The sequence below is a fragment of the Aulonocara stuartgranti genome (genome assembly GCF_965226115.1).
Source record: "Aulonocara stuartgranti genome assembly, chromosome: 13".
NCBI classification, from domain to species: domain Eukaryota; kingdom Metazoa; phylum Chordata; class Actinopteri; order Cichliformes; family Cichlidae; genus Aulonocara; species Aulonocara stuartgranti.
The window spans coordinates 30,352,620-30,377,565 of NC_138949.1; the positions used below are offsets into that span (position 1 = coordinate 30,352,620).

Sequence of the window (24,946 nt, forward strand, 5' to 3'; positions counted from 1 at the left end):
AGGGGCAAACACTTTTTCACACCAATGTATAAAACTCAATAAGTGATGTAGCAAATTATATTTGACCTTTTTCTCCTTGTGCATCCTGCACATGTGCTGAATCACTGCTGATGTAGATAATGTGATACAGTGTGTTTGGACTGAAGCTGCAGCTGGCATCGGCATGTTGCTACGCTGCCAGGATGAGCCATGCTAAAGGTAGCTGGCTAATAGTTATTGTTTTTGGACAGGCTTCTGACGGCTTTAGCTGAGATCAGTGTTGTTAAGGATTGCTGTTAGGTTGTGGGGCAATTTTTTGTGTGGTGTTAAAGCAGGACATGGTACCACATTTGGCTCTAGTTCTCTAGGCAATCAACCAATGCAGGTGAGTTTGCATGCATTCCTCAAAAAACCCAAAGTGCATTGCCTGATGTTGGTGATGCGATTCATAGGTAGGAGGCTAATGGCTTGAACAAAATGGGAGTGACAATCTTTTGTCGTTTATTAGTTCAGTGGCAGGAGCAAAAAGCACAAACATGAACAAAAGTAGCACACATTAGTTTGAGATGCACTTCCCCATGTTTTAAAATGCAATCTATTTTTTCAGTTACTTTACATTTTAGATCAAATTCTCTTGCCTTCAAGTGTGCATGAAATATTTTCCAAGTCTTCGTAAAAGCATTCATCAGATTTTCTAAAGAGCTTTTCAACTGTAGAGGTAAAAGCATTTCATTTGTGTCTGCATGATTTTCAGTATGTATGTGAATGAATTTCACTTGTCTGTGTGAAATGTCCAGATATATAAATGAACACATTTGATTAGTATGTGAGGAAGTCTTTTGATAACACGTGTAAAAGGTTTCACTAGTTTATGTGAAAGTGTTTCAGGTGTGAGTGCATGGTTTTCAGCATAGTGTGCGAATGAATTTAATATCTCATGTCTATATTGGAGATCATTCAGAATAATGCCTGTAATGGTCGCATTAGTTTTTGGTGTGATACCCGTTTCTTTTTGTTTTTCTTCTTGATAATATTGTTGTTGCTATTGTTATCATTATTATTTTACTTTGCTACATGTAAACATGTGCTTTTATTCTGAAGAACTGAAAAGTTGAAATTAAAGGGTAGTGTCTTTTTTTGTCTAACCTTTTTCTAACCTTAACATCTAATCATCACATCACATAACCAAGTGAACAGTACAGCAGCAACATGCAGAACTGGTGCAACTGGTGATTGAATTGGAGAATGACAAGTCTCATGACCTAACATAGCAAGTACTGAGCAGTTTTACAGCCAGTGTTTGTATAGCTATCAAAATTCAGCTTTAAAAAAAACAAAGAAACACCGACCAAAAGGACAAAACACAAGAATGGTAATGTGTCTTGTTTAAGCACCTTAATATTTAGCAGAAATAACATTCTGCTGGTTTGGAAGTCCAACTGCACAAAGATCATTTATTTATTTTTTAACCTTTTTCTGCAGAAATGAAGTTGCATTGAGTTTTGTACCTGCAACCCTATCGGGAATAAGACGGAGCAGACCAAAGTAACGTAAAAGGTTCATTTATGAGTCAGGTTTTCTGACTGACGAACATACTCGGCCACCTTCTCACCTAAACACACATTCAAACACATACTGGCAACAGTCTGGCTTTTTATTGTGTGCGTACATGCGGAGGCAGTGGAGTGAGAAATTGTACTCTCTTCAGGGGCTCACAGAAGTCATGGGAAATATGATTTATATCAACTTTTTTGCTAAGAGATCAGGTTTCTTTTTTCCCCATTGCTTATTTTTGTGTTGTCAGCATTTGCCTGATGTGCTTTCTCCTCCATCCATTTCATTCATTCATTTATTTATTCATTTTCTCGCCCTACTCTTGGCACTTGAATACGTCATATTATGTGGATGGATCGGATGACTTAAGTACTTATTTTATTTTTAGTGACAATATATCTGTATTAAAAAGATTCAAAAAATATTTTCCATTTTTACTGAAAGAGTCCGTCTTAATGAAAGGGTTTATTGAATAGAGAATTCTGAGAACTCCTAACCTAAAGAGAACTATAGCTATATTTAAGTGGTAGAGTTAGCTTCCATATCATCTTTCAATAGAGGGTAATATCCTGTGCATTTAGCACGCACTGAATCATAAGTAGACATTTAGAAGACTTATATAAGATAAGATAAGATAAGACTTTATTGATCCCACAACGGGGAAATTTTTGCGTCCTTGGTCAGGTCGTCTGGTCGTCATCATGATGTCTGTGCAGGACAAACGTGGATTGTACTTTATTATCTGAAAAGTATGATAAAAGAATGCTGGTTAAACAGATCTTATTGCCACATTAGAAAGACTGAAACAAGTTTCAAGTAATGTTCGATCTTATTTGCATGATGAATTTTATTAACAGCTTACTGGTTGAAAACTCATTTTGATACAGGAGGGAACTGCCGGTCCATAAGAGGGAAAACATACCTGTGTTATATCTGCCAGGTTGCTGTATTTAGTCATTTCATATGGTGGGCTAATTAGGTTTAAACTTTCACAGTGTTTCAGTTTGTTAAGGAGGAATTCTAGAGAATCTATTAGCTGTCAGAGTCAGATTGTGTACAAACTTCCTTTGTTGCTGATGTTTGCTTCACTGTATAATCCAGCTCATGCTACTACGGTAATTACATTTTTCCATGAGTATATTTGTCAGCAAGTGAAAAATATAGTAGTGTATTTCTTAAAGTAAAGATAATTTTGGTTGAATCAGTAGTTTTTAGTAGTATTAGTGAATTCTGACTAATAACACTTGTTACACTGGGGTGTGCCAAATGTGTGTGTTGGGGGATATCTGGGTTTATACAGTAGCTATTAAATATATGGATGTTAGGTAAAATGCAACGTATGTTCTGTCATAATCAGTTGTTTTTCAGTCATATATTTTGCACTACATCACTGAATTACTCTGTGTGGAAAGCAATTTCTTACAGTACTCAATAAGTTACTTTTGCAATAATAAGCTGGTCTGAGAGGCATTGTCACTACTCCTTTTGTTAATGGTCTAAGATCAGGCTCTGGCTGCTTGGCTGGGATCAATATGCACTCAGCTTTAAAACCACTCTGGATTTGTCACTGCTAACTTTGTGCTGGCATGCTGTCAATGCAGATATTTGCAAAGTCATATTAGCAGCACCTACAGTATACCAGGCCTGGGCACAGTTTGCACTTTACAAAAGTTGCAGACTCAACTTTTCAAAAGTTACTGACTTCCCTAACAATTTCCTCATCCCTTCTGAAGTCAGCTAACTGTAGAATGAGGATAAAAGGGTAATGTCAGGAACTGCATTTCTTTATTCTTTTTTTTCTTCAGTTGCCATTTCCAGTTGAGCTGTGGCTAGGGTTGGAAAAGTAATGTATTACATATGTAGTCCCAATCAAAAGTTTAAGACCACTTGAAAAATCGCGAAAAATCCTATTTTGCATGGTTGGATCTTAACAAGGTTCCAAGTAGAGCTTCAACATGCAACAAGAAGAAATGGGAGACTAAACATTTTTTTCAGCATGCAATTTATTGAACACAACGCTTAAACTAAAACAGGCTGTTTTTACTCAACAGTTTGATTCTCAGATGGCTGAAATTCTGCAAAGAGAAACTCAAGACCCCATCACACGTAAATCAGTACTAGCCACATTACTTTGAACTGCATTATCAAATAGATTAGCTATGTGCTGTACTGAGAAATGTTAGGTAGACTTCATTGAATTACTTTCAGTGTTTCGTGGCTGTGAAACTTAAATAATTTTATTGAGAACATGAGGTGAAAACTGATTAATGCACATTTGTAAATTAATTTTTACATGTTTTTACACTGAAAGGCCACCTGTCCTAGAGTGGCCCATATGCTGTGAAGTGATTGCTCTTATACCACCCATCCATTTTCTTCTCAGGGGTCATCCCAGATCAGTTTATTAACGCAGAGAAATTCATGCCTACAGTCAATTTACCCATTATCCTGAGATGCATACCCTTGGACCAGGGGAGGGAGCTAGGGTACAAACAAATAGAACCTATGCAGGGATGTGGTGAATATGTAACCTCAACCCCTTTTGGATTTGAATCCAGGATCTTTTTGATTTTGCCGCTGTCATGATTCGTCTTTGATTTAAGAAAAAAATCTGCATGCGTTCATTGGAACCATGATATCTTTTCAGGATAGCAGTCCAATCATTTTTAACAAAGTAATCAGAAGTGGAACCTCTAAATTTTGCAGACTTAAAAGCAAAAGTAGCACAAAACCTAAAGGCAATGAATCTGATCACAACAGTTAAACTAATCAATATCAAACTATATGATCAAGTAAATGGACTCTTACATTGTTTTGGGCCAAGAAAAAGGTTTGTGAAGACTAAGGATTTAATATGAAGATGATGTCAAATGTAACTTGCTTTCACATGGTGTGGGGTTTTCTTTTGGAAAAAAAAATGTTCTACCAACTTCCTTACTAATTATTGAATATTTGTCAGTAATGTGTTAAGAGAAATCAAAATAGTGCTAAAACTGCAGGATACAGCCACTGATTCCAGAGTACCTTTGGATGTTTAACACATTTATTCGCTCCAAAACAGGCCTTCTTGCCCTAGTCGGAAGTAGGAAAGTAGGATGTACAATCATGAGCTGGAAATGCTGTGCAATTGTCAAATGGAACAAACTTATTTTTATTTTGTGCTCACATTTTACTCGAAACCACACTCATTAGAATTTAAATTGTATTTAATGTGTCTCACTGAGCAGTACCTCAGCTGAAATTTGAGTTCGTGCATACGGTTTTGTGGACAAACGGCTGGACTAGATTCTAGTCTCGGCACTCATCAGAACATGCAGAGCAGAGGATTTGTCTGTGCCGGGCCTGCTCTGTTGGAAGCAGGGTGGCTTTTTCTGCTGAGGGGATTACAGTAGTTTCATGTTTGTTTAATCAAAGGAAAGAAATAATGGTGCAAAATTGACTTTGTTATACTGTGAGATCTTAAATAATTGAACTTAATTCTAGCATCAAGTGGCAGCCAAAGAGGTTGCGCTATGTCTCTGTTCAAGTGTCTTAATTCAGCCTTTAATTAGGCCTTTGAGATTACAGTTAGACAGCGGGGGCTGAGAGGGCTTTTCTGCTTCTTCTGTGTTGAACCTTGTGTGTGAAGCTCTCAGATGATTGCAGTGTTCAGTACCAGCCTCCAAACCAAAACAGTACTTTTCTGTCTGTTTTTCTCCCTCTGTCCCCTGTTCTTATTCTTTAAGAGCCACTGGCAAAATCAGTGCGACTAGATGAATACATGTTTCTCCTGGCTGTGCCCTTTGTGCGCCTTTGTTGGCTGCCAACTAAATCAATATTGTATGAACAGCAGGGTGACCTGAGCCTGCGCTAACACACCTGTGATTTGTCTATTATCTCAAGTCTAAAAGCCACTTCTTGTCAAGATTCTGTTATCTTCCAGAGCCGCGCAGTTCAGTGTGCATCTCTGAAAAGGTTTTCTATTTTTCTGACCGGTCAATTTAATTTAAAGTAATAGATTGAAATTGTATTTTGTTATTGTTTCTGTCTCACCAGTTGGCATCTGTTTCTTTTTTTTTTTTTAAGTCACAGAATGTCAGTTCAACTCAGCCTTCTGACATTTAAGCTCCCCTTGTTTTTGTGCTGTAGCAATGTTTACGTGTGCTACTTTGCTTTTGCTCCGTGTAAGCAATCGAACCGAGCGCTCTTTCCAGGCAGAAGAGGAGAGGGAGGACTAGAAGAGGTTGCTTTCCTCTCATTATCTGTGTCTTGCCTTTACCTTGACCTGAGCTCACCACTGTTTTTATTACAGGCCCTGTCTCTGAGCCAATCGGGAAGAATAAGAACAAAGCACAAAGTCAATTCAGCTGGAGTGGGACACAGTAACGAGTGGCTGTGTGTGAATGTGAACACACACACATACACACTGAACTACAAGGGTGCAGAGAACGTTCTTGTTTGTCACTACCTTTAGGAGCTGCATGCAGAAGTGATTTAGTGTTTAAATTACAGGCTTGGCTCCATGTGAATTATCTGGCGACATCATGCTTTTATACAAGAAAGTAATTAAAAAGATTAAACTCACCAAAAAAAAGGCAACAGATAGCTGGCAAAAGTCAAATTTTACCATCCACACTCTTACCACAGGGCTCTATCCACTTTTAAAGTTGGATTTTTTTTACATCTTGTTATTGCCAAAAGTTTTGAGAATGACCCAAGTTTTGATTATCACAGTTTTGCAGCTTTAGTTTTTGTGATGCCAATTTGCGTAAACTCCAGAATCTCAAGAAGAAACAAACAAACAAAAACAATTTATACTGCAGTTCAGCACTGCAACATGAGCACCTGTTAGCATCATTTCAGGGATCCTCTCATTTACACAGGTGCTAGTGGACAAGGCTGGAGATCACTCTGTCATGTTGGTTGAGTCTGAATAGCAGACAGGATCCTTTAAAAGGAGAGTGGTGGTTGAAATCATTGTTATTTTTCTCTGTTCACCATGGTTATGTGCAAAAAAACTTCATAACTTTGCATAAAAAGGCCTTGTCCAGAAAGGCTGTTGCTGCCAGTAACACTGCACTCAAATCGACAATTTACCGAATTATTGAGAACTTTAAAGTAAAGAGAGAGGTTAAATTGTTGTGAAGAAGGCTTTGGGGCACCCAAAAATGTCCAGAAAGTGCCGGGACTGTCCCTTAAAGATGATTCGATTATGGCATCACCAGTACAGAGCTTGCTTTGGCATGGAAGCAGGCAGGTGAGGGTTGGCACTTTGCAAGTTTGATTCAGACTCAATGGGCCAAACCAGACACTTGCTTCAGGCCACAGTGGGTGCTACGTTCCCCTAAAAAGGTCCAGGGGATTAGGGAAAGTAACAAAAGATGTCCAGGTTGGAAAAAAGACAAGGAGGCAAAATGGTTAAATTAACAGGTTTTATTAATGTTTCTATTAGTAACTAAACTAAAAGAGACGGACAAGCCGCTATCACCTTTTAAAGAAAGAAAACACCAAAACTCAGGTGTTGGTTGATAAACTGAAAATAAGTCAAAAAGGGTTAGTACCAAAACACACTCCTCTCCACAGAGCAGGAGCAATCAATCACCACACACACAGCTCACTAGCTGCAACAGAACACGGCTCTCTGGCACTACAGCTCACCTTTCTCTGGCCTTAAGTATTCCTGATTGTTAATGGGAGTGAGCTGTACAAAAAAGGTGGCACCTAAGGCAGGAGAGGTCAATTTCACAAGTAACAGTGGTCACATCCACTGTAGACTGCAGTTTGGTCTCTTGGTTTCTCAGTGATGATCTTTGACATGAAGGTCAGTGTGACAGACGATGATATGTGCTCTCTGTGCAGGTTTGAAACCATGCGGTGAAATCACAGATGCGCATGCGCAAGTGGTCAGAACAGGACCTCTAGGAAAAGATCTAAAAATAACAACAGCAGCGCTGAAAGCAGTGCAACAATGCCCAAGATGACTTAATTTGCATTAGGAAGCGGGAGTGGTCTTCATATGGACATTTGACTTTGACATGGACAGTGCTACACCTGTCAACACAAATGGTACATTACACTATTTTTCTTACATTTGTAACACACACTTTCATATTTGTTGGTTGAGACATTTTAGTTATCCATAATGACTTTGAGAAGCTAATGGGTTTCTAAGAAATGCACATTGAAAGAGTCCTTGGCTGAGGCAGTCTTTCCTCGTGTTCATACTTCTGCTGTGAATAAATCTCCTGTAATGTACTGCAAGATGGAAAAAAAATGTCTGTCTTCATTCTGTGTAAAAATGTGTAGAGGTTGAGCTGAAAAGCTGAAAGAATAATATTCTACAATTGGTTGAACAAATTATTTTATTTCTGCTCTTCTGCTAGAGTTTGAGTTACAGGATTAAGCATCCCACAGAATGAGGACATCATTTACATTTCTTTCTTTAACTTTGAACAACATGGGGAACAAGAAGATTCTGCGTCCTTTAAAAGTCCTGATAATTTTAACAGTGACCCTCTCATTGCATGGATACAATCCTGACCAAACACTTTCTTTGCAACTGTTGGGAAATGTGTCGTGTTTGAGTGAGCGTTCTCTTTGAAGAATGCATTAGCTTAAGCTCACTTTTGTCCAAGAAGAGGGAAACAAAAGAAATTAGTTAAACAAGAGATATCAGTTCAATCAGAAACTAAACAACTGTTATGATTGGGAATGATGGGAATGATTCAGAGCTGCAAGATGCCTTGATTTTCTTCCAAAGAGATGAGTGATTTGTCCTTTCCTGTGTTTTATTTTTTCATTGCCATTTCTCTGCTTTCTTATCCATTTTAGCTGCCTTCTTGCTTCCTCCCCACACTGTTTTCTTTCTGCCTCTATCCCTCCTACAACTCACTTTGTCTGCATACATTTACTCATCTGGAACATTGTGAACGACAATGTTTGAGGATTAGTGTGTTTATATACAGTATGCATGTCTCAGTGCTGTGTGCTGAGCAGGTCCATTGCAGTAGATGAAGATTAATGTCTTGCTTGAAGGGCACCTCAGCATTATTTCCACAAGTTGTCATCAAGAAATTGCTGGTTTTCTGTTATGTCTCTTTGATATCAAGAGTTTTCAAAAACCAAACTTGACACATCTTTGCTTCTTCTCTTTCTCTTTTTGTCTTTACAGCATGCAAGTGTAACAGCCATGCCAACGTTTGCCACGTCAACACAGGAAAGTGCTTCTGTACCACCAAGGGCGTCAAGGGAGACCAGTGTCAGCTGTGAGTGTGCCAACCCCGATCTAACTAAAATAAAACTTATTTAATCAGTCACTTTAATACTTTAATATATGATATATGTATACTGACAACAAGAAGCGGACTGGAGAGAACACTTATTGATGTTTCAATGTGCAAAGACGCTTCATCGTGACACCGAATCCATTTCAGGATTGTAAATTTGCTGATTATTGCATACGTTTTGGATTACGCCGAAATTAGGTTGATTCAGGATTTGATATTTTGGGTGATTGGAAAGCTAGAATAGTGTTTAAAGAGTGCATGGGTTGTGTATGCATGCTTTCCCTTGACTGCCAGACTGCACCGCCGCAGCACTACAATATCCTAAATGGCTTGGCGGACCAATGCGCCGCGGAGACAGACTGAAAACTGCTGCATCAATAAATCTAGCAGGCGAGGGTAGAAAGCAGAGCTGGTGAGTGCTCTGGTGTTTGTGTGGTCTGCCATGTACAACATGCAGCATGATGAGACAAGACAACCCCGGCTGGGACAGATTTCTTTCCCTTATTCTTAAAGTATAATAGCATACCTCAGATTATTTGAGGTCATCTAAGTGAGTGTGTTTGATAATTTGCCACCAGTTATATATTTTAATAATCAGGTATAGATTCTCTGCCCAGTCTTTTCAATTACTTCACTCAAAACATCAGTATATTAACTAATTTCATTAGAGCTGCGGCAATTGTTTTTGATTTTCAGAACAAATAACCATCTAGAGAAATGATTTGCAACATGAGTTTTTATGATTGGTGGTAAACATGGTTTATATAATGATATTTCCTCCTCATTATTTCTCCTCCATGCTCTTGTAGCTGTTGCCTTTACCTTTTCTTCCCTCACTATATGCATGAAGCTTACAGCTATGTGTGGAGGAAGAGGGTGTCACATTAGTTATTGGTGTTATCTTCCATATTTCTTTTGACATTTACACTAATGTTTGCATCTAGTGTCAGTACTTAAACAGTCTCGGTCCTTCAAACAGTTAAAACTAGAAAGTAACTCTAGCACATGGGTCCTGATCATCTTGAGTCATACCTACTGCATGTGACATTTTGACCCTGATTTAGACTTTGACCCTCACCACTGACGGCCTTTTGCCAACCTCTCCATGACCTTTAAGTAATCCTGAACCCGAGCTCTGCTCCTGACATGAACATGACTTTGTCTGAGGACAAAGCACCTGCCCCCTCACACTACCAGAGACTCTCCACATGTTTTCTGTCAACTTTAATCAGTGTTTTCCTGCTGTCAGCGTGCAGAACATTTTGTACTCATATACAGTCCTCCCCATGTGACCTTGGAAACTTAACCTAGAGAGACACAGATTTTTGCCAATATTTCCCAACTGCATTTTGTCTTCAAACGTGTTTCTGTTGAATTGTGTTGTTTTTGATGGACCTGCAGAGCTAAATAAATTTTATAATACTTTTGAAGGCCAGGATCATTTTTTACAACACAAACTTTGATATTTTCTGATAAACAGTGAAGAGGTTTGTGTTCCTATTTCAAACAACAGCACCAGGGTTACAAAATGAAGCAAATGCTGAACTCTTGAAAACAGTCCCTTAACTGTCTGTGAGGGTGGCTGCTTCAAAACACTGACAGTATAAAAGGTGGATGTAGCCACTTTGGCATCATCTACTGTGTTACAAAGTCCCCTTTAAAGGCTTGGAGATGTGTGTTTTAAACATTGCCATTGTGACGTTGTGAAACTCGATGTCACAAGTGGTGTTTTGTCAATCACAAGTTGCTAGCCAATGAGCATTCCCTGTAAAATTCTTCTTTCTGATTCTTAATTTTAAAATGTACAAAATGCTCAACAATGGCATGAAAAAGGAAGAAAGGACGTTTGCTTGAGTCATGTTTGAGTTCCCGTCACTTTTAAAACCTGTAAACTGCATCCATCTGTTTATAGTGTATATGCTCCAAAAGGAAGTTAAAGCACCACATATGCTCCCATTTTCAGATGGGGATCTTTACAGCACAAACAAAAGACATGTTTTTGTATCAAGAACTCAGTAAATATTCACTACACATTGTCTGGGCTTTGGCTACTCAGACAGTCAGGTGTCTGTAGCTGCCATCCCTCATCTAATGAGAGTATCTCAGCTGGAGCTCTCTAGTGTTTATGCCTTTGTAAATAAAAACAAAAGTAAACAAGTGAAAATAAGGCTTAAAATGGTCCCAGACAAGACTCTGACTCTAGCTTCGCTGGTGCTTAAATATGGAACTGCTTGCTTATGCTGTCAGGTAGTACAGTAGGACCAAATGACTTGTGTTAATTTAGTTGGAGGGAAGTCTAAACAGGAGAAATCACAGCTACAGTAGCTGGTTAGCATTGAGTGAACTTTGAAAATAAGAGTGAGGGGTTTATCCACTAGTAAGTCATTGGCATTATTGTCTCAGATGGAATAAAAAGTCAAAAGAAAATAAATAAATCACCAAATTTCCATGTGCAACCTGCCCAAGCTAAGACTCTGTGGGAAACCCCGATCATCACTCAGCTACATCAAGTCAACCACTATTAATAGAAACAGCTATTAAATATGTGGTGGGTCACTCTGATTATCATGTTAATAACGTGGCACATTTGGAACAAAACTCAGCTGCAGTTAAGCGGACTAAATAAACGCTGAATTGGAATCGGGCATACGTCCTAAGTACACCTGCTCATTTGGCATTTGTGCTTGTTTTTCCGTGTAACGTTTCCTTTCAGTGCACACGGATATTTCATTATTCTGTTGGAAACTCCACAGAGGGCTGAAAGCAGAAAAGGTTCACTTGTGTGTGTTTACTTGTGCATCACTAAGCCACCGTGCTGCTGTCGCTTTCACCTTTGATTTGCCCTGACGCCGCATCTCTCTTTCTCTCTTACTCTCTGTAAATGTGTCTCCGTCACAGCGGTGGGTGTTTTGGTTGAGTCACTCCAAAATGGTGTGCCAAGCAGAGGGCCATTTGTTTATTGTTTTGATTATGAACAAGCAATTTCCCCCCGGGGGTGGATGGCAAGCACCCTCTGGTTGCAGCAGGTGCGTGGATGCATATTTGTCTGTGTGAGAGAGTGCATTCATAAATGCAGAGAATCAGAGAGACGTTGGGACTCTTTTTTTTTTTTTTTTTGTCTTTTGTGTCTGTACATTTGTACAGCTCTGTGCTCATGAAGATATTGTCACTTTGTCTCGGATTAGAGTGTCTTTTATATTTTTTTCACTTTATTTACTTCGCAATAATTTTGCATCCAACATTTACATAATCAGGTCAGGACACACACCAATACAAGATCTTCACTGACACATTAATACAGATTCAAATTCCAAATAACAATAATTTTAAACTTCACTTTAAAAAGTTGCATGCATTAGTTGTACATTTTAGATAATTCCAGCAATCTTTGATTAATGATTATTTGTGCACACTTGTGTAAAAGAATATGTAATCAGCCATAACTTGAACTCTAAATCAGATAAAGCTACATAGCAACAAGTACCTAGTTTATCAAGAGCATGAGATTGTTAGCTTAGAAAATTTAGCTTAGAGTGTTAGCTCGGACATGGAAATGGAGACTTTCCATTTTCAACACTAACACTCACTGTGCGTTGTCATAGCACTACATAGTCCTGTTACACAGTCATAGTCATACTGATTACGATTTCTGTCAGAGCATATCTACACAACCTCAAAACAACACAACTGTGGGAGGGACCATGTTGAGGGAGTCGCTCAGTAACAGGTTCATTATTCACCTGTTTGAATTTCAATGAAGTAGAGTTTCAATAAAATGACCAAATTTGTATAAGAACAAAAGAAACTGTTTATAAACTCCAGCAATGTGAAAATCTCAATGAATCAATTGGTATTGATTTAAAAATTTTCAAGCAGTATGTACTTCCACAATAAATGATATTCATGCTGTAAAGTATTTGGTTTTGGTTACAGTTTTAATGTAAATTTATATATAACCTTTTAAAAATCAAACCATTGTCTGTGTCAGCACTTTTAATGTGCAGTCTATTGAACAGTCCATAATTTCTTCTTTCTTGTCGTGTTGTTTGATTCTTTGATCATTTTGATTTGGCTTTAATTTGCCTTCTCTACTGGGCTCCTTTCATTGAAAGCCTATTTGCATGTTTTACTATTCCCAAGTTCAGACCTTCCCAAAGTGTGGGGCCTGCCCCCTAGGGGGGCGCAGAGCCATTGCAGGGAGGGCGCGGTGTGGAAAGGGGGGAAAAAACAAAACACTTGGACACTGCTAGCACGGGGCGCCCACACAAATGCAAAGCAGGAGATGAAGCATCGCTGAATATGTTACCAAACCAACTTCATTCTAAGCCAAAGACTAGAAAATATGGTGAAGCATGTCTGCCCTTTGGCTTCACCTCCGTTCTTCGTACCTCGCTAAGTAAGTTAGCTGGATTTGATTGTTGACGATTTTGCGTGATCTTGGATCGTTCGGTTCCCCGAAGCTCATCCGGGACTTGCTGTCATAGCAACAGATCCGTAAGCGTAAACCTGCTCGGGAGCAGGCTTACTTTATGTAAACAGGATTAGATCGCGGCCACGCAGGTATGTCCGCTTCATGTATACGAAAGCAACAGCGATATTTTACCACTGTTTTACCATAAATAAATATTATCAATGTAACTAAAGATAATGCAGTACTTGATCCTTTTATTGATTTCACACAGATACATACAGGTCATTTCCTAAAAAAGGGAAATGTACTATTAATCATTCTATTTCATGTATTTGATTATTTCAGATGTAATTCATATTTTAGAGTAGTAATAGTAAATTACTTCGTGTAATCAAGATGAGAGACCACGGCTATAAAAGCGAAGGTGGATTTGGGAAGCCTGTCGCAGCCATGTCCTGTCCGTATACGCAAACCACCCATTGCGGAAGGTGCAAGATTGATAAGGAGAGTGATAGGTTTGTAGCTTGAACCTATTCGCTGGAACGTTGAAGACAATATAATTACACAGCAAGCAAGACACGAAGTAGGCAATGTTCTTCATGTTTCTCGTGCACGGGAGAGAACCGGACAGACGCCGTTCCTTCGCTTGACCCCAGTTGCTCTCGTCCGTTCTCCCGTAACACTGCTCTTTTATTGAGCTTACATGAATATGCATAGGTTCATTAACATATGACGTCTACATACAAACAAAGAGTACCTTGCCTGTGTGTGTGTGTGTGTGTGTGTGTGTGTGTGTGTGTGTGTGCCAAAAGGCACTTAGACTAAGACAGATATAGCTACGTTAATCCTACCATAAAACAATAAGAGAAGGTACGACCTCTCCCATGCTCCCAGAGTGCTCTCTATGCACACAAGGTTTGCAGACTATCAAGGATCAAACCTCTACCAATCTAAAACTAATTATAAAACTCTAAGCATATATAAGTAGATATTTCTAAGCATAAATGACAATCAACAATACAAAACCTAACAGAGTTTTCAGAATTCCGCGTATATTGCGGGACAGACAGGATCCTTTAGCTCAGCGCGACAGTGTGCTCATAGAGAGATATCGATATTCCCGTGAGGGTATTATTCACTTAACCAACTTGTTGATGAGGGGGTGCAGGACCACCACCTGTCTTTTTTTGCTCTGCCCTTTTCTTGGTTGCTGTTATGAACAAACAAACAGATTATTTCAGGGTCTCTTTTCAAGAGACTAAAAGCAATATAAGTGATAAATATTACCATTCTGTAGAATATTCTTATATTTCACTTTTACTTGTTCCCATGTTCTAGTGGGTCCTGTTGTGGCTCTAATGTGAAAGAGGATATAATATAACATATTATAATATAATGTAATATAATATTGGATAATATAGTGTAATATAATAAATCTACCCTACCGCCTACTGGTGTTGGCCAGAGGGGCCGATGGCGCGATATGGCAGCCTGGCTTCTGTCAGTCTGCCCCAGGGCAGCTGTGGCTACACCTGTAGCTGCCTCCACCAGTGTGTGAATGTGAGAGTGACTGAATAGTGGCATTGTAAAGCGCTTTGGGTGCCTTGAAAAGCGCTATATAGATCCAATCCATTATTATTATTATTATTATTATTAAATTACTTACGAGTTTAATTTGTCAGCAACTTTCTGCCAGCCCTCTCTCCTTGCTTTTGCAGCCTTTGCAGTGTTCCCTTGCGTTTTAAACTTTGAAACTCCTGAAATCCCTCAATCAAGAGTTCTTGCTCTGCTGCCGAAAAATACTGAGCGCGCTCCTTCGACATTTTCACCGACCAATCAAAGGGTTGCCGATCAATGTTTCTACTATCGATGCATAGCCCCTGTTAAGCCACCCAGTGATCTCACATTACTTCATCCAGCTATACTAATCGTCAACAACAGGTGTGTTCGAAGAACCGGAATAGCGAGCTCAGAGTTAGCGCGATGATTTGATCTTGGATGTGTCATTTGATCTTGGATGTAGTAAGCGAGGTACGAAGAACGGGCCCCTGGGCTCTTCAAATCACGGACAAACAGAATCCCACATTCTTGATTTTTAGTTCACAAACACTTCTCATAATGACTAACCACTCCTGACATTTTGGAGATGTTAGCTCTTTATACAGTAAAGTTACAGTGGGATACAAATAATATCAGGCTGATCCTGCCACGATTTGTCCCCTGGTTCAAATCCCGGACAAACAGTATCCCACAGTTTTTTTATGTTTTTAAACCCATTTTGCACAGAGGCATTTTTTTGAAAAATGTATTGATAGTTTTTTTTTAAAACTCCAAAAAAGGAGTTTTAAAAAAATCTCCATTTTCAGTGATTCAAAACGCCGTTAACGTGTGGACGAAACAGCTGCGTTTTCAAAAATACCCTTATAAGTGTGGACGTAGCATAAAAGAGTTAGTAGTTTATTTTATTACTACCTGTAATTTATTGCAGATTACTTGTATTTCCTTAATTGTTTAGCACTTTTCTTGTAAAACAAAGGGGGACCTAGCAAAAAAAGTTTGGGAACCACTGCCCAAGTTTAATAGCATGTGTGGTCTTTTTTGTCTTGTTTTGTTTTGTTTTATTCTGTGAATAATCTGCCATAATTAAACCCATGAAATCCCAGCAGTAAAAACATCTTTCTATAGTAAAAAATATATATAATATATATGAGCTAAAATGTTTCGTCTTAATTTTATTTACCTTTGCTGAGTTTTACAAGATCGGCGATCACAGCTCAGCACTTGTCATTTGCTGTGTGTGTGTGTGTGTGTGTGTGTGTTGTGTAGCTGAGTCACCATTTGTTTTAAGTGATGAGGCTCTCCAGTCTCGTGTGGCTCCTATCTTGTTCCCATTACGGTTGTTTTAAGCAGCTTAAGTGTCTGTCCCCTTTTTGTGGGAGCTTTGCATCCAGGACTTTATGGTCCCTTGAAGAGTAAAAAAGAAAAAAAAGAAAAAAGAAAAACACGTCCTCTGCCCATAAACTAACCCTCTTGCAAGTCTTTCAACTTCTTGCGTGTAAGAGTTACAACATTCAGTATATATGCATGTTTAAAAAAATCATTATTGATTGCTGCTTCAGCAAATTTGCTAAGTGTGTAATGTTTATAAGATTGTTTATAAGATTGGGGAAACCTGCAGTCAGCTGAGACTGAAGAAGTCACTTGGATGAGTGACAAAGCGTTTCTCCCACTGAAAACGCTACGTCCAGAAGAACAAAATCAACTTTTGGAGACTGTGTATTTTTTTTTATTCAAGATTATTAGCAACAATCCTTCCCCTTTTTACAAATGTAATAATATAACTTTTTTTTTAAAATATATGAAAGTAGTATTCATGTTTTGAATAGAGGAGATGAAGCAGGAAAGTCCTCCACAAGAGATGTTTCTGTGCATATGCTGCTGGTGACAAACTTTTTAGAAGAAACAACGTTAAAAATCTGAGCTCATATCTCCAAATGCAGCCTACAAGTAGAGACAGCTACTTCAAAGCCATCCTATCTATAATTGGGGTCGCACTTGAATTTGTCCCAAAAGACGATATTCCTGCGCTGCAAAAAGATCCAGAGCAACAGAATATATGTTTTGAAAATACTATTTTTATAGGTGCCCCCTTTTTTTTGATCAACAATTAGATTAATGACTAATTTAATTGCATGATTTCTGTTCGTAACTAACTCGGAACTGCACCCAGAATGACAACACCGCTAATTAAAATTAATCCAAACTCGCTCACAAAACCATAAAATCTGTTTGCATTTGTGTTTTTTCCAAAACATACATGACCATTTTTTTCCACTTTGCTGCAGAAATGTTCTGCTTGAATTGAAAATACAAAAAAATAGGACAAAAGTGCTTTCAGTATTAAAGGACCAGTCACTCACAACTTTATTTTGTGAGGCGAGAAAGGCACAAAACAGCCTCGTCTAAAAGGAAAGCTCTCTCCATTTTGGCCTCCGCTGTGTCCGGCCTTGCAGAGCATTTGTTTGATAAAAGTGAGTGCAGAGTGAACACAGTGCCACATCATGAAATAACGGTGGTTAAATCCAAGAGTAAATTTTGTAAGAAGGCAGAGTAGGGCAGGTTCATGCTTCTTGTACCAGCTAACATATTCTTCAGAGCAGCTATTATAAGTAGTTGGAATGAATCTCTAACCTACGTTGTGGGTAGAGAAGCAAAATTGAAAATATTTGGAAATATAACCACAGCTTAAAAGAAGAAAACTATGATTAAAATGAGTGAAAGTACTTTTAAAATCATATTTGGCTTCAGATAAAGGCCCAAGGCAATTTATGACATTGTGTTTATCACAGTAAATCTCCTTGTGCTGATATAGGCTTACTATATTCATTCCTTTGTGGCAGTTGGCTGGGAGCGACTCCAAAGCTTTTAAAGTCACAGAGTCCTCTTGAGATGACGCAGCTCCATTTACCAAGTCTCTTCTCTGGATTCAACACTTTTTAATAAGCCTCTTTCATCCTCTCTTAAGCTTCAGTTCTCCTTTTAAGAAGGGCACTTCACCTTCCTTGTGCTCCACTTTGCTTTGGCTTCTAGTCTCAGAGACTGGGTGGGGGGTGTATTTGATTCTTATGTTTTTTTTTTCTCCATCCACATCATATCTGGTGGTCTATATGTAATAGAGTCTTGCTCATTTAAGTGGTTTTGAACAAATAATACAGAGGGCGGTGCTGTGAAGCAGGTTCAACAAATCCAGATTTTCTTGGTTATCCAGAAACCTAATCAGGGTTAACCCAGACGTCCTGCTTCAGGCTCTGTGTTTGATTACATGTGCATTTGCAAGGGAAAAAAACAAACAAAAATATACATAAAAAAAACTAAAAGCATCTGACTGAACTTGGATCTTGACTTGGTAATTACACCCAAAAGCTAATCGCGTTTTTGCTTTTCTTTGGTACTTTTGGGTCAATATCTTGTTGCACCACTCAGGCTGTCCTTAACATTAGGTCTTGGACTCCTGCTCTGATATTGTTTCTTAAAATTATGAATTTATTGTTGTCTTACTGATTTTCCAACATGGTCCCAAATCATAATGCTACCTCCACCATGCTTCAGTTTGGCTCAGTTCCTAGCATTGGTGTGCCATGCCTTTTTCTCCAAATGAGTGTTGTTTATACAGAACATTGTGGTGTTGTGGAACATCCAGGTGGTGCTTCACAAACTTGACATCTGTATTAATTAATGGATTAATTTTTTAAGCAGTCATTTCTTCTGTTTCCTTCCGTGTCCTGGGTAGAATTCTTTTTCAGTATGATTTTTACCAAGTTATAGAAATGTCTGCAGGTGCAGGTTTTGTTGTTACTTTATTTCATCTTCACCTTTTCAAGGATTGTATATTGTGTACATCATGCCTTCTCCTAAATATTGCAGCTGTCCTGTATTTACTTCAATTATAGACAATATATAGTTTTTAGAAATGCTTTTTGGGTCTTTTCCAGCTTCATACATCTTTAAATTGCTTCTTGTAAGGTCCTGTGAAGGTTTTTGTGATCGAGACATGGTTCACACCAATCAGTTTTTAATGAGCGGAGCTGTAACCGGGATTTGTGTGTCTTTATTTATAGGCAGGGCACATCTACAGCCCACTCTACTAGTCTCCTAATTGGAACAACTGACACCAAGTTGCTTTTTGAAAAGTATCGTTTGAATCCATACTGTTTCACGGGTACTTGGGAACCATTGTTTATCTGTTTAAAGTCTGAGAGGGCTTTTCCTCTAATTTATTAGAGAAGAATCTTGTTGCTGTTTCTTGTTTTATTGTTGTCCTAAACTCCTGATTCAGGATAAAAGCTCCGTGAAGCTACTATGGTTTAAGGCCACGTCCTTGGCCAGGGTTTATAGAAGAATGAAATATTCAGCATCCAGCATAGCTCTGTGACCTGCTGCAGCGCTACAGAAGAATTCATAAAGACCAGCTGTAAACTCGACCTGCTCTCGCCTTCTTGTTCATGTAGCCCCCCCCTCGCCCATTGTACTCTTGAATGTTCTTTTTAGGCTCTATTTTCTTCCCACTAACTGTCTGTGTTGTTGAACCCTCCCTCCTTAATCTGTTGCACTATGAATCAGTCATTGTTCTGTGGAGCTCTTTGGATGATTCATTGACCATATTTGGCAAAGCTTGTCAGTAAGCTGCATTTGATAGCAGCTGGTTTGCTTTCTCGCTCTCTCTGGTCAAAATACAGGATTCATCAAGTCATTGCAATATCAGTAAACACCTTATTGTTTTTCATTTTAAAGTCTTCCAAATGAATGTCCTATAGAGCCACTCACCCACTGACACAAAAGAGATTTTTCACTCCCTCACGGTGATGCAAAGAGCCTTGAAAGCCTTGGCATTATAATAACAATTATATTTGCTCTTATCACATTTTTTACGGTTCCTTTTCCACTGAGCCTGCACTGGGAGTTTAATAACTGTAGCTTTTGTTCTGTTCTGCCAGGCAATAATTTACTTATCTGTGGCCTAAGCTGCTTCAGGTACACATCATCCATCTTGGCACTTTAATGGCTTTAAAAGTATGCACATCATTTCCTGATGATAACAGAATAAAACCTGTAACTCTGACGTTTTTCTTCTATTACTTCTACTTACGAACTTAAAACATACATTAATTCTCTGTTTATGTTTGATTTTTTTTTTTTTTAGTTTTTAGGGACTTTTTGTGGACCTAAAGGTCACAGATGTCAGCAACAGCCAATTACCGCCCATCAACAGATGATGCATGCATTTTAAAAAGATGTTAAAAGTCTTTTTGGTCACAGTGAATCCGCCTAAATGTCAAATGAAGTCCAGATAAAAAGTGAAACACAGACCCTGATAAACAATTTATTGTGTCACAATGCTTTTTGGAAAATACGTCCACAATGACAGTGGCTGTTGTCTGAAAAGTGAAATGTCAGGGTGTTTGTCTCTTGCCATTGTCAAAAATATGACGAATATGTTTCCTTCTTTGCTTTCCACTCAGGGACCTTGATTAGAGTCAGCCCAGACAATCCAAGACAGAAATTTCAATCTGAGTGACCTAGAAGAGTACAGATCGAACCTTTGAGTCACATTTGAAAGAGGTAGTATTTACCATAAAGCACTGTGCTTTTAAAAGTCTGTCTACTTCAATATCAGTCTTGAAAGATAGCAAAACACTGTCAGTGTCTGTTGCTTGCCTAATGTTTTGTCTGAGCTCTTCTACAAGTCTTGTGAATTTTATATTTATTATAATTGAAGAAGTTCATCCTCTGGTCAGTTTTTGATAGATTAATCTGTCATTACTAATCCGTCACAACCATTGTAGCAGAATTTACATTTGCCATAATTACCACAACTTGCTATCATTCTGTCTGTGAAAGTTTATTGGTCCACGGGCACCTTCTCTGAGTGATACTCAAATAATTTTTATTTATATCCGTAAAAATGATAATATGTGCTATGTGTAGTGTGATGTACTTGAGCTACCTGTCGCAAACCACTCTGACTGACCTGGACGTTTTACTTTCTTATCCAGAAGCATTCTTTTTCTCTATAATGGATAATGCTGAACTGATTCCACTTTACAGGCTGTAGCTGGCCAGTCTGTCTGACCAGTTAACATCCTGTCTTATCTAGGTAATCGTTAAATGCAAAAACACAAAAGATAAACAAGGTTGTTCCAAAGTTTTCCACCCCAGCCAAACCCGAACAGTTGTTTGAGCTGACGTGGTACTCTAAAGCGTGATCGAGAACAGCTACGCTATTGTCCCAGCTATGGATCTGAGTGCAGCAGTTGCTTTTCAACGTTGTCTTTTCAAGTGATGTGTTTTTGTATGGATTTCCAGTGTGTTTTCATCCCAGGGCATCTAATAGTGCAGATTTGTTCTCTGTTTAGCTCTTCGGCTTATGAGGGAGGCACAGTTTGTGCCCTGTTTGTGGCTTTGTGTCTGATTTAGGCAAGGCAAGGCAAATTTATTTGTATAGCACAATTCAACAACAAGGTGATTCAAAGTGCTTTACAGAGACATTAGAAACAAAAACAAATAAAAAGCATGATTTAAAATTGATTAAAACAAGCAAACAAACAAACTAAACACACACATTTCACACCTGTTCGCGCAATCTGAACCCTTATCGTAAGGGGAGCTACCAGTCCTTCTGTGGACGAGCTACTTTCTATTTTAAATTCTCTGAATTTAAAATACTCTCTAGACCCAGTCTAGACCCAGTTGGGGAGCTACCCAGAGCTCTAATCCCACACCTGTTCGCGCGATCTGAACCCTTATCGTAAGGGGAGCTACCAGTCCTTCTGTGGACGAGCTACTTTCTATTTTAAATTCCCTGAATTTAAAATACTCTCTAGACCCAGTCTAGACCCAGTTTACTGTTAAGGTTGCCAAAACAGCTTTTTTTATATAATGGAAGTGAAGCCAAAAGGACACCTTGAGCAGTTTCCTTTGGACTTGGATTGAGCTGGGCCTCTATTTGCATACAAATCCGCCACATTTGTTCAGTTTGTTCAGAAATCTAACCTGGTGACCCACTGTTTCTCGTGCATGTGCATGAAATTCTTTAGGATGTGGAGACATTGAAGACTTTTGAAGAAACTGGCTCTCTCATCAGCGTTATAGTTTGAGGTTTTATTTTTGGTAATTATGCATGCCTGCTTGTATGCGTGAGTCTGTGAGGCTCTGGGAAATAGAGAGCACGCAGCTGATTAGAGAGAATTATCGGGGGAATTGGCCTCACAAAAAGCTGGCAGAAGACGAGACACACACACACACACACACACACACACACACACACACACACACACACACACACACACACACACTTTAAGACAAAAACACCATGAGACCGGACAGTGTGCGCACCGCGGATGACATCAGTGCGCACACTGTGTCTGAGGAGGATGTGCGGAAGTGCTTCAGGAAGGTGAACGCACGCAAAGCTACTGGTCCGGACGGGATTCCCGGCCGCGTCCTCAGGTCATGCGCGGCTCAGCTGGCTGGAGTGTTCACGCACATCTTCAACCTTTCCCTCTCTCTGTCTGTAGTCCCAGCCTGCTTCAAAATGGCCACCATCGTCCCTGTACCCAAATCCTCCACCATCTCCTCATTGAACGACTGGCGACCTGTAGCCCTGACCCCCATCGTAAGCAAATGCTTCGAGAAGCTGGTCAGGGACTTCATCTGCTCTGCACTACCCGACTCACTGGACCCTCTACAGTTTGCATACCGCCACAACAGGTCCACTGATGATGCCATAGCCCTGACACTACACACTGCCCTGTCACACCTGGAGAAGAGAGACACGTATGTGAGGATGCTGTTTGTAGATTACAGCTCAGCATTCAATACCATCGTTCCCTCGAAGCTGGACAGGAAACTACAGGATCTAGGACTGAGCAGCTCCCTCTGCAGCTGGATCCTTAGCTTCCTGTCTGACAGACGCCAGGTGGTCAGACTGGGCAGCATCACCTCATCCCCCATCACACTGAACACTGGTGCTCCACAGGGGTGTGTACTGAGCCCTCTCCTGTACTCACTCTACACCTACGACTGCACAGCCACTAACAGCTCCAACATCATTGTGAAGTTTGCGGACGACACTACAGTGGTGGGTCTTATCACCAACGGTGATGAGACGGCTTACAGGGAGGAGGTCAGCGCCCTGACCCACTGGTGTCAAGACAACCATCTCACCCTCAACGTCGCAAAGACAAAGGACTTGATAGTGGACTTCCGGAGGTGCAGAGAAGTACACACCCCCATCACCATCAGCGGCGCTGCTGTGGAGAGAGTGAGCAGCTTCCGGTTCCTTGGCGTACACCTGGCTGAGGATCTTACGTGGTCAGTACACACAAACAAAACAGTGAAGAAGGCGCAGCAGCGCCTCTTCTTTCTCAGGAGACTGAAAAGATTCGGCATGAGCCCCCGCATCCTCAGGACCTTCTATCACTGTGCCATTGAGAGCATCCTCACTGGATGCATCACCACCTGGTATGGCAACAGCACCGCCTACAACTGCAAAGCTCTCCAGCGAGTAGTGCGGTGCTCTGAACGGATAATTGGAGGTGAGCTTCCCTCCCTCCAAGACATCTACAGGAAGCGGTGCCTGAGGAAAGCGGGGAGGATCATCAAGGACTCCAGTCACCCCAGCCATAAACTGTTCAGACTGCTTCCATCAGGAAGGAGGTTCTGCAGCATCCGGTCCCGTACCAGCAGACTGAGAGACAGCTTTTTCCATCAGGCCATCAGACTGCTGAACACGTCATAGACACCTCAGCTTCACTACTGGAACTTCAACATTATGCACTCCACACTGTATATAAATGCCACTTGTTCTGCACATATTCAACTCTGTATATTTTATATATTTTATTATTATTATTATTATTATTATTATTATTATTATTATTATTATTATTTTATTTTATTTTTTTTACTATTTAATTTGTAAAAATGTGTATACACACACACACACACACACACACACACACACACACACACACACGTAGGAAAATATTTAGTATACACATCCAGAAATGCATACACTATTATATATTGTACATATATTTATTAGTTTCAGGTTGGCCATTCTTGTATTTTGCTCGTTTGTGTTGTTGTGTTTGCACATCTCTGTTGCTTGTGGGGCTCGCACACAAGAATTTCACTCGCATGTGCTGTGCCAGTGTGCCTGCACATGTGATGTGACAATAAAAGTGATTTGATTTGATTTGATTTGAAAAACTTCATGCAAACTCAAGCTGCGTTGAATGCAGATGCTATTATTCTTTGTCTCACTTATTCTTTTCTTTGTACCGGTCTCTTTTTCTGTGTTGTTGCAGATGTGACTCAGAGAACCGTTACCTTGGTAACCCCATTCGAGGAACCTGTTATTGTAAGTATCCCGCCACCGATACACCTGAGTCTCCCTCGCCTGCGCACATCCATTCTTACCTTGGTAAATATGTCAGTCTGTGTGCATGTTTCGTTTCATTTTGTGTCTCCAAAAAGAAAGGAAAGCGTCCAGGAAGCGGACACAAACCCTGTTAGTTTTCATTATTTTACGTGACCACAGAGTAATAATCTTAAGTAATTACTTAATTTAATAAAGTAAAAGAAACTTGCTTTATTTGAACTTTGTTGAAACTTACTGCAATGGACATACACTTCAGTTGGGCAAATGTGGAAATTAGTGATTAGCTTTATCAATCACACATACTGTAGCTATGCCAAAGGGTGACTTTCAGTACAGCTTAGAAGTGTCATTAAGTACATTTCATAGCATTTTGGTGAAAAATTGATTGTAACTTGAATACAAATTTGCATTGTTGTTTACCAGTTGTATCTAGAATGTTAACTGATTTAATCTCTATGAGCAAACAGAGCTGTAGTAACTACAGAGGGATGCAGTTGATGAACCACAGCCACAGGCTGGGTTTACATCACGATCTGCCCTGAGAATCTTCTTGTTTGCAGTGACTGATAGACTGATAATACTTTATTCATCCCGAGCGAAATTGGGTTAAGGCTGCCAGCCGTGCCAGCGCCATCTTACCATGCATACATTACACAAACATCACATGGGGAAGACAGGTCAGAGAGGTATAACAATGGAAAATGCACAACATGAGGAAAGATGAGGGGAAAAAAGATTGGTAGATGTCGTTCAATGTCCTCCATCGAGAGTGTCGGCAGACACACAACGCAACCG

The 24,946-nt window shown here is 39.6% G+C and overlaps 1 protein-coding gene across 4 annotated transcripts in view; it reads left to right on the forward strand.

Annotated features, from left to right (window-relative positions):
- atrnl1a (attractin-like 1a) overlaps positions 1–24,946 on the forward strand; it is a 332,702-nt gene that overhangs the window by 124,046 nt on the left and 183,710 nt on the right. For all 4 annotated transcript variants that reach the window (XM_082557492.1, XM_082557490.1, XM_082557489.1 and 1 more), the window contains 2 exons: positions 8,684–8,777; positions 24,078–24,130. In XM_082557492.1, the coding sequence (XP_082413618.1) occupies positions 8,684–8,777; positions 24,078–24,130 (147 nt within the window). The remainder of the gene's footprint in view (positions 1–8,683; positions 8,778–24,077; positions 24,131–24,946) is intronic.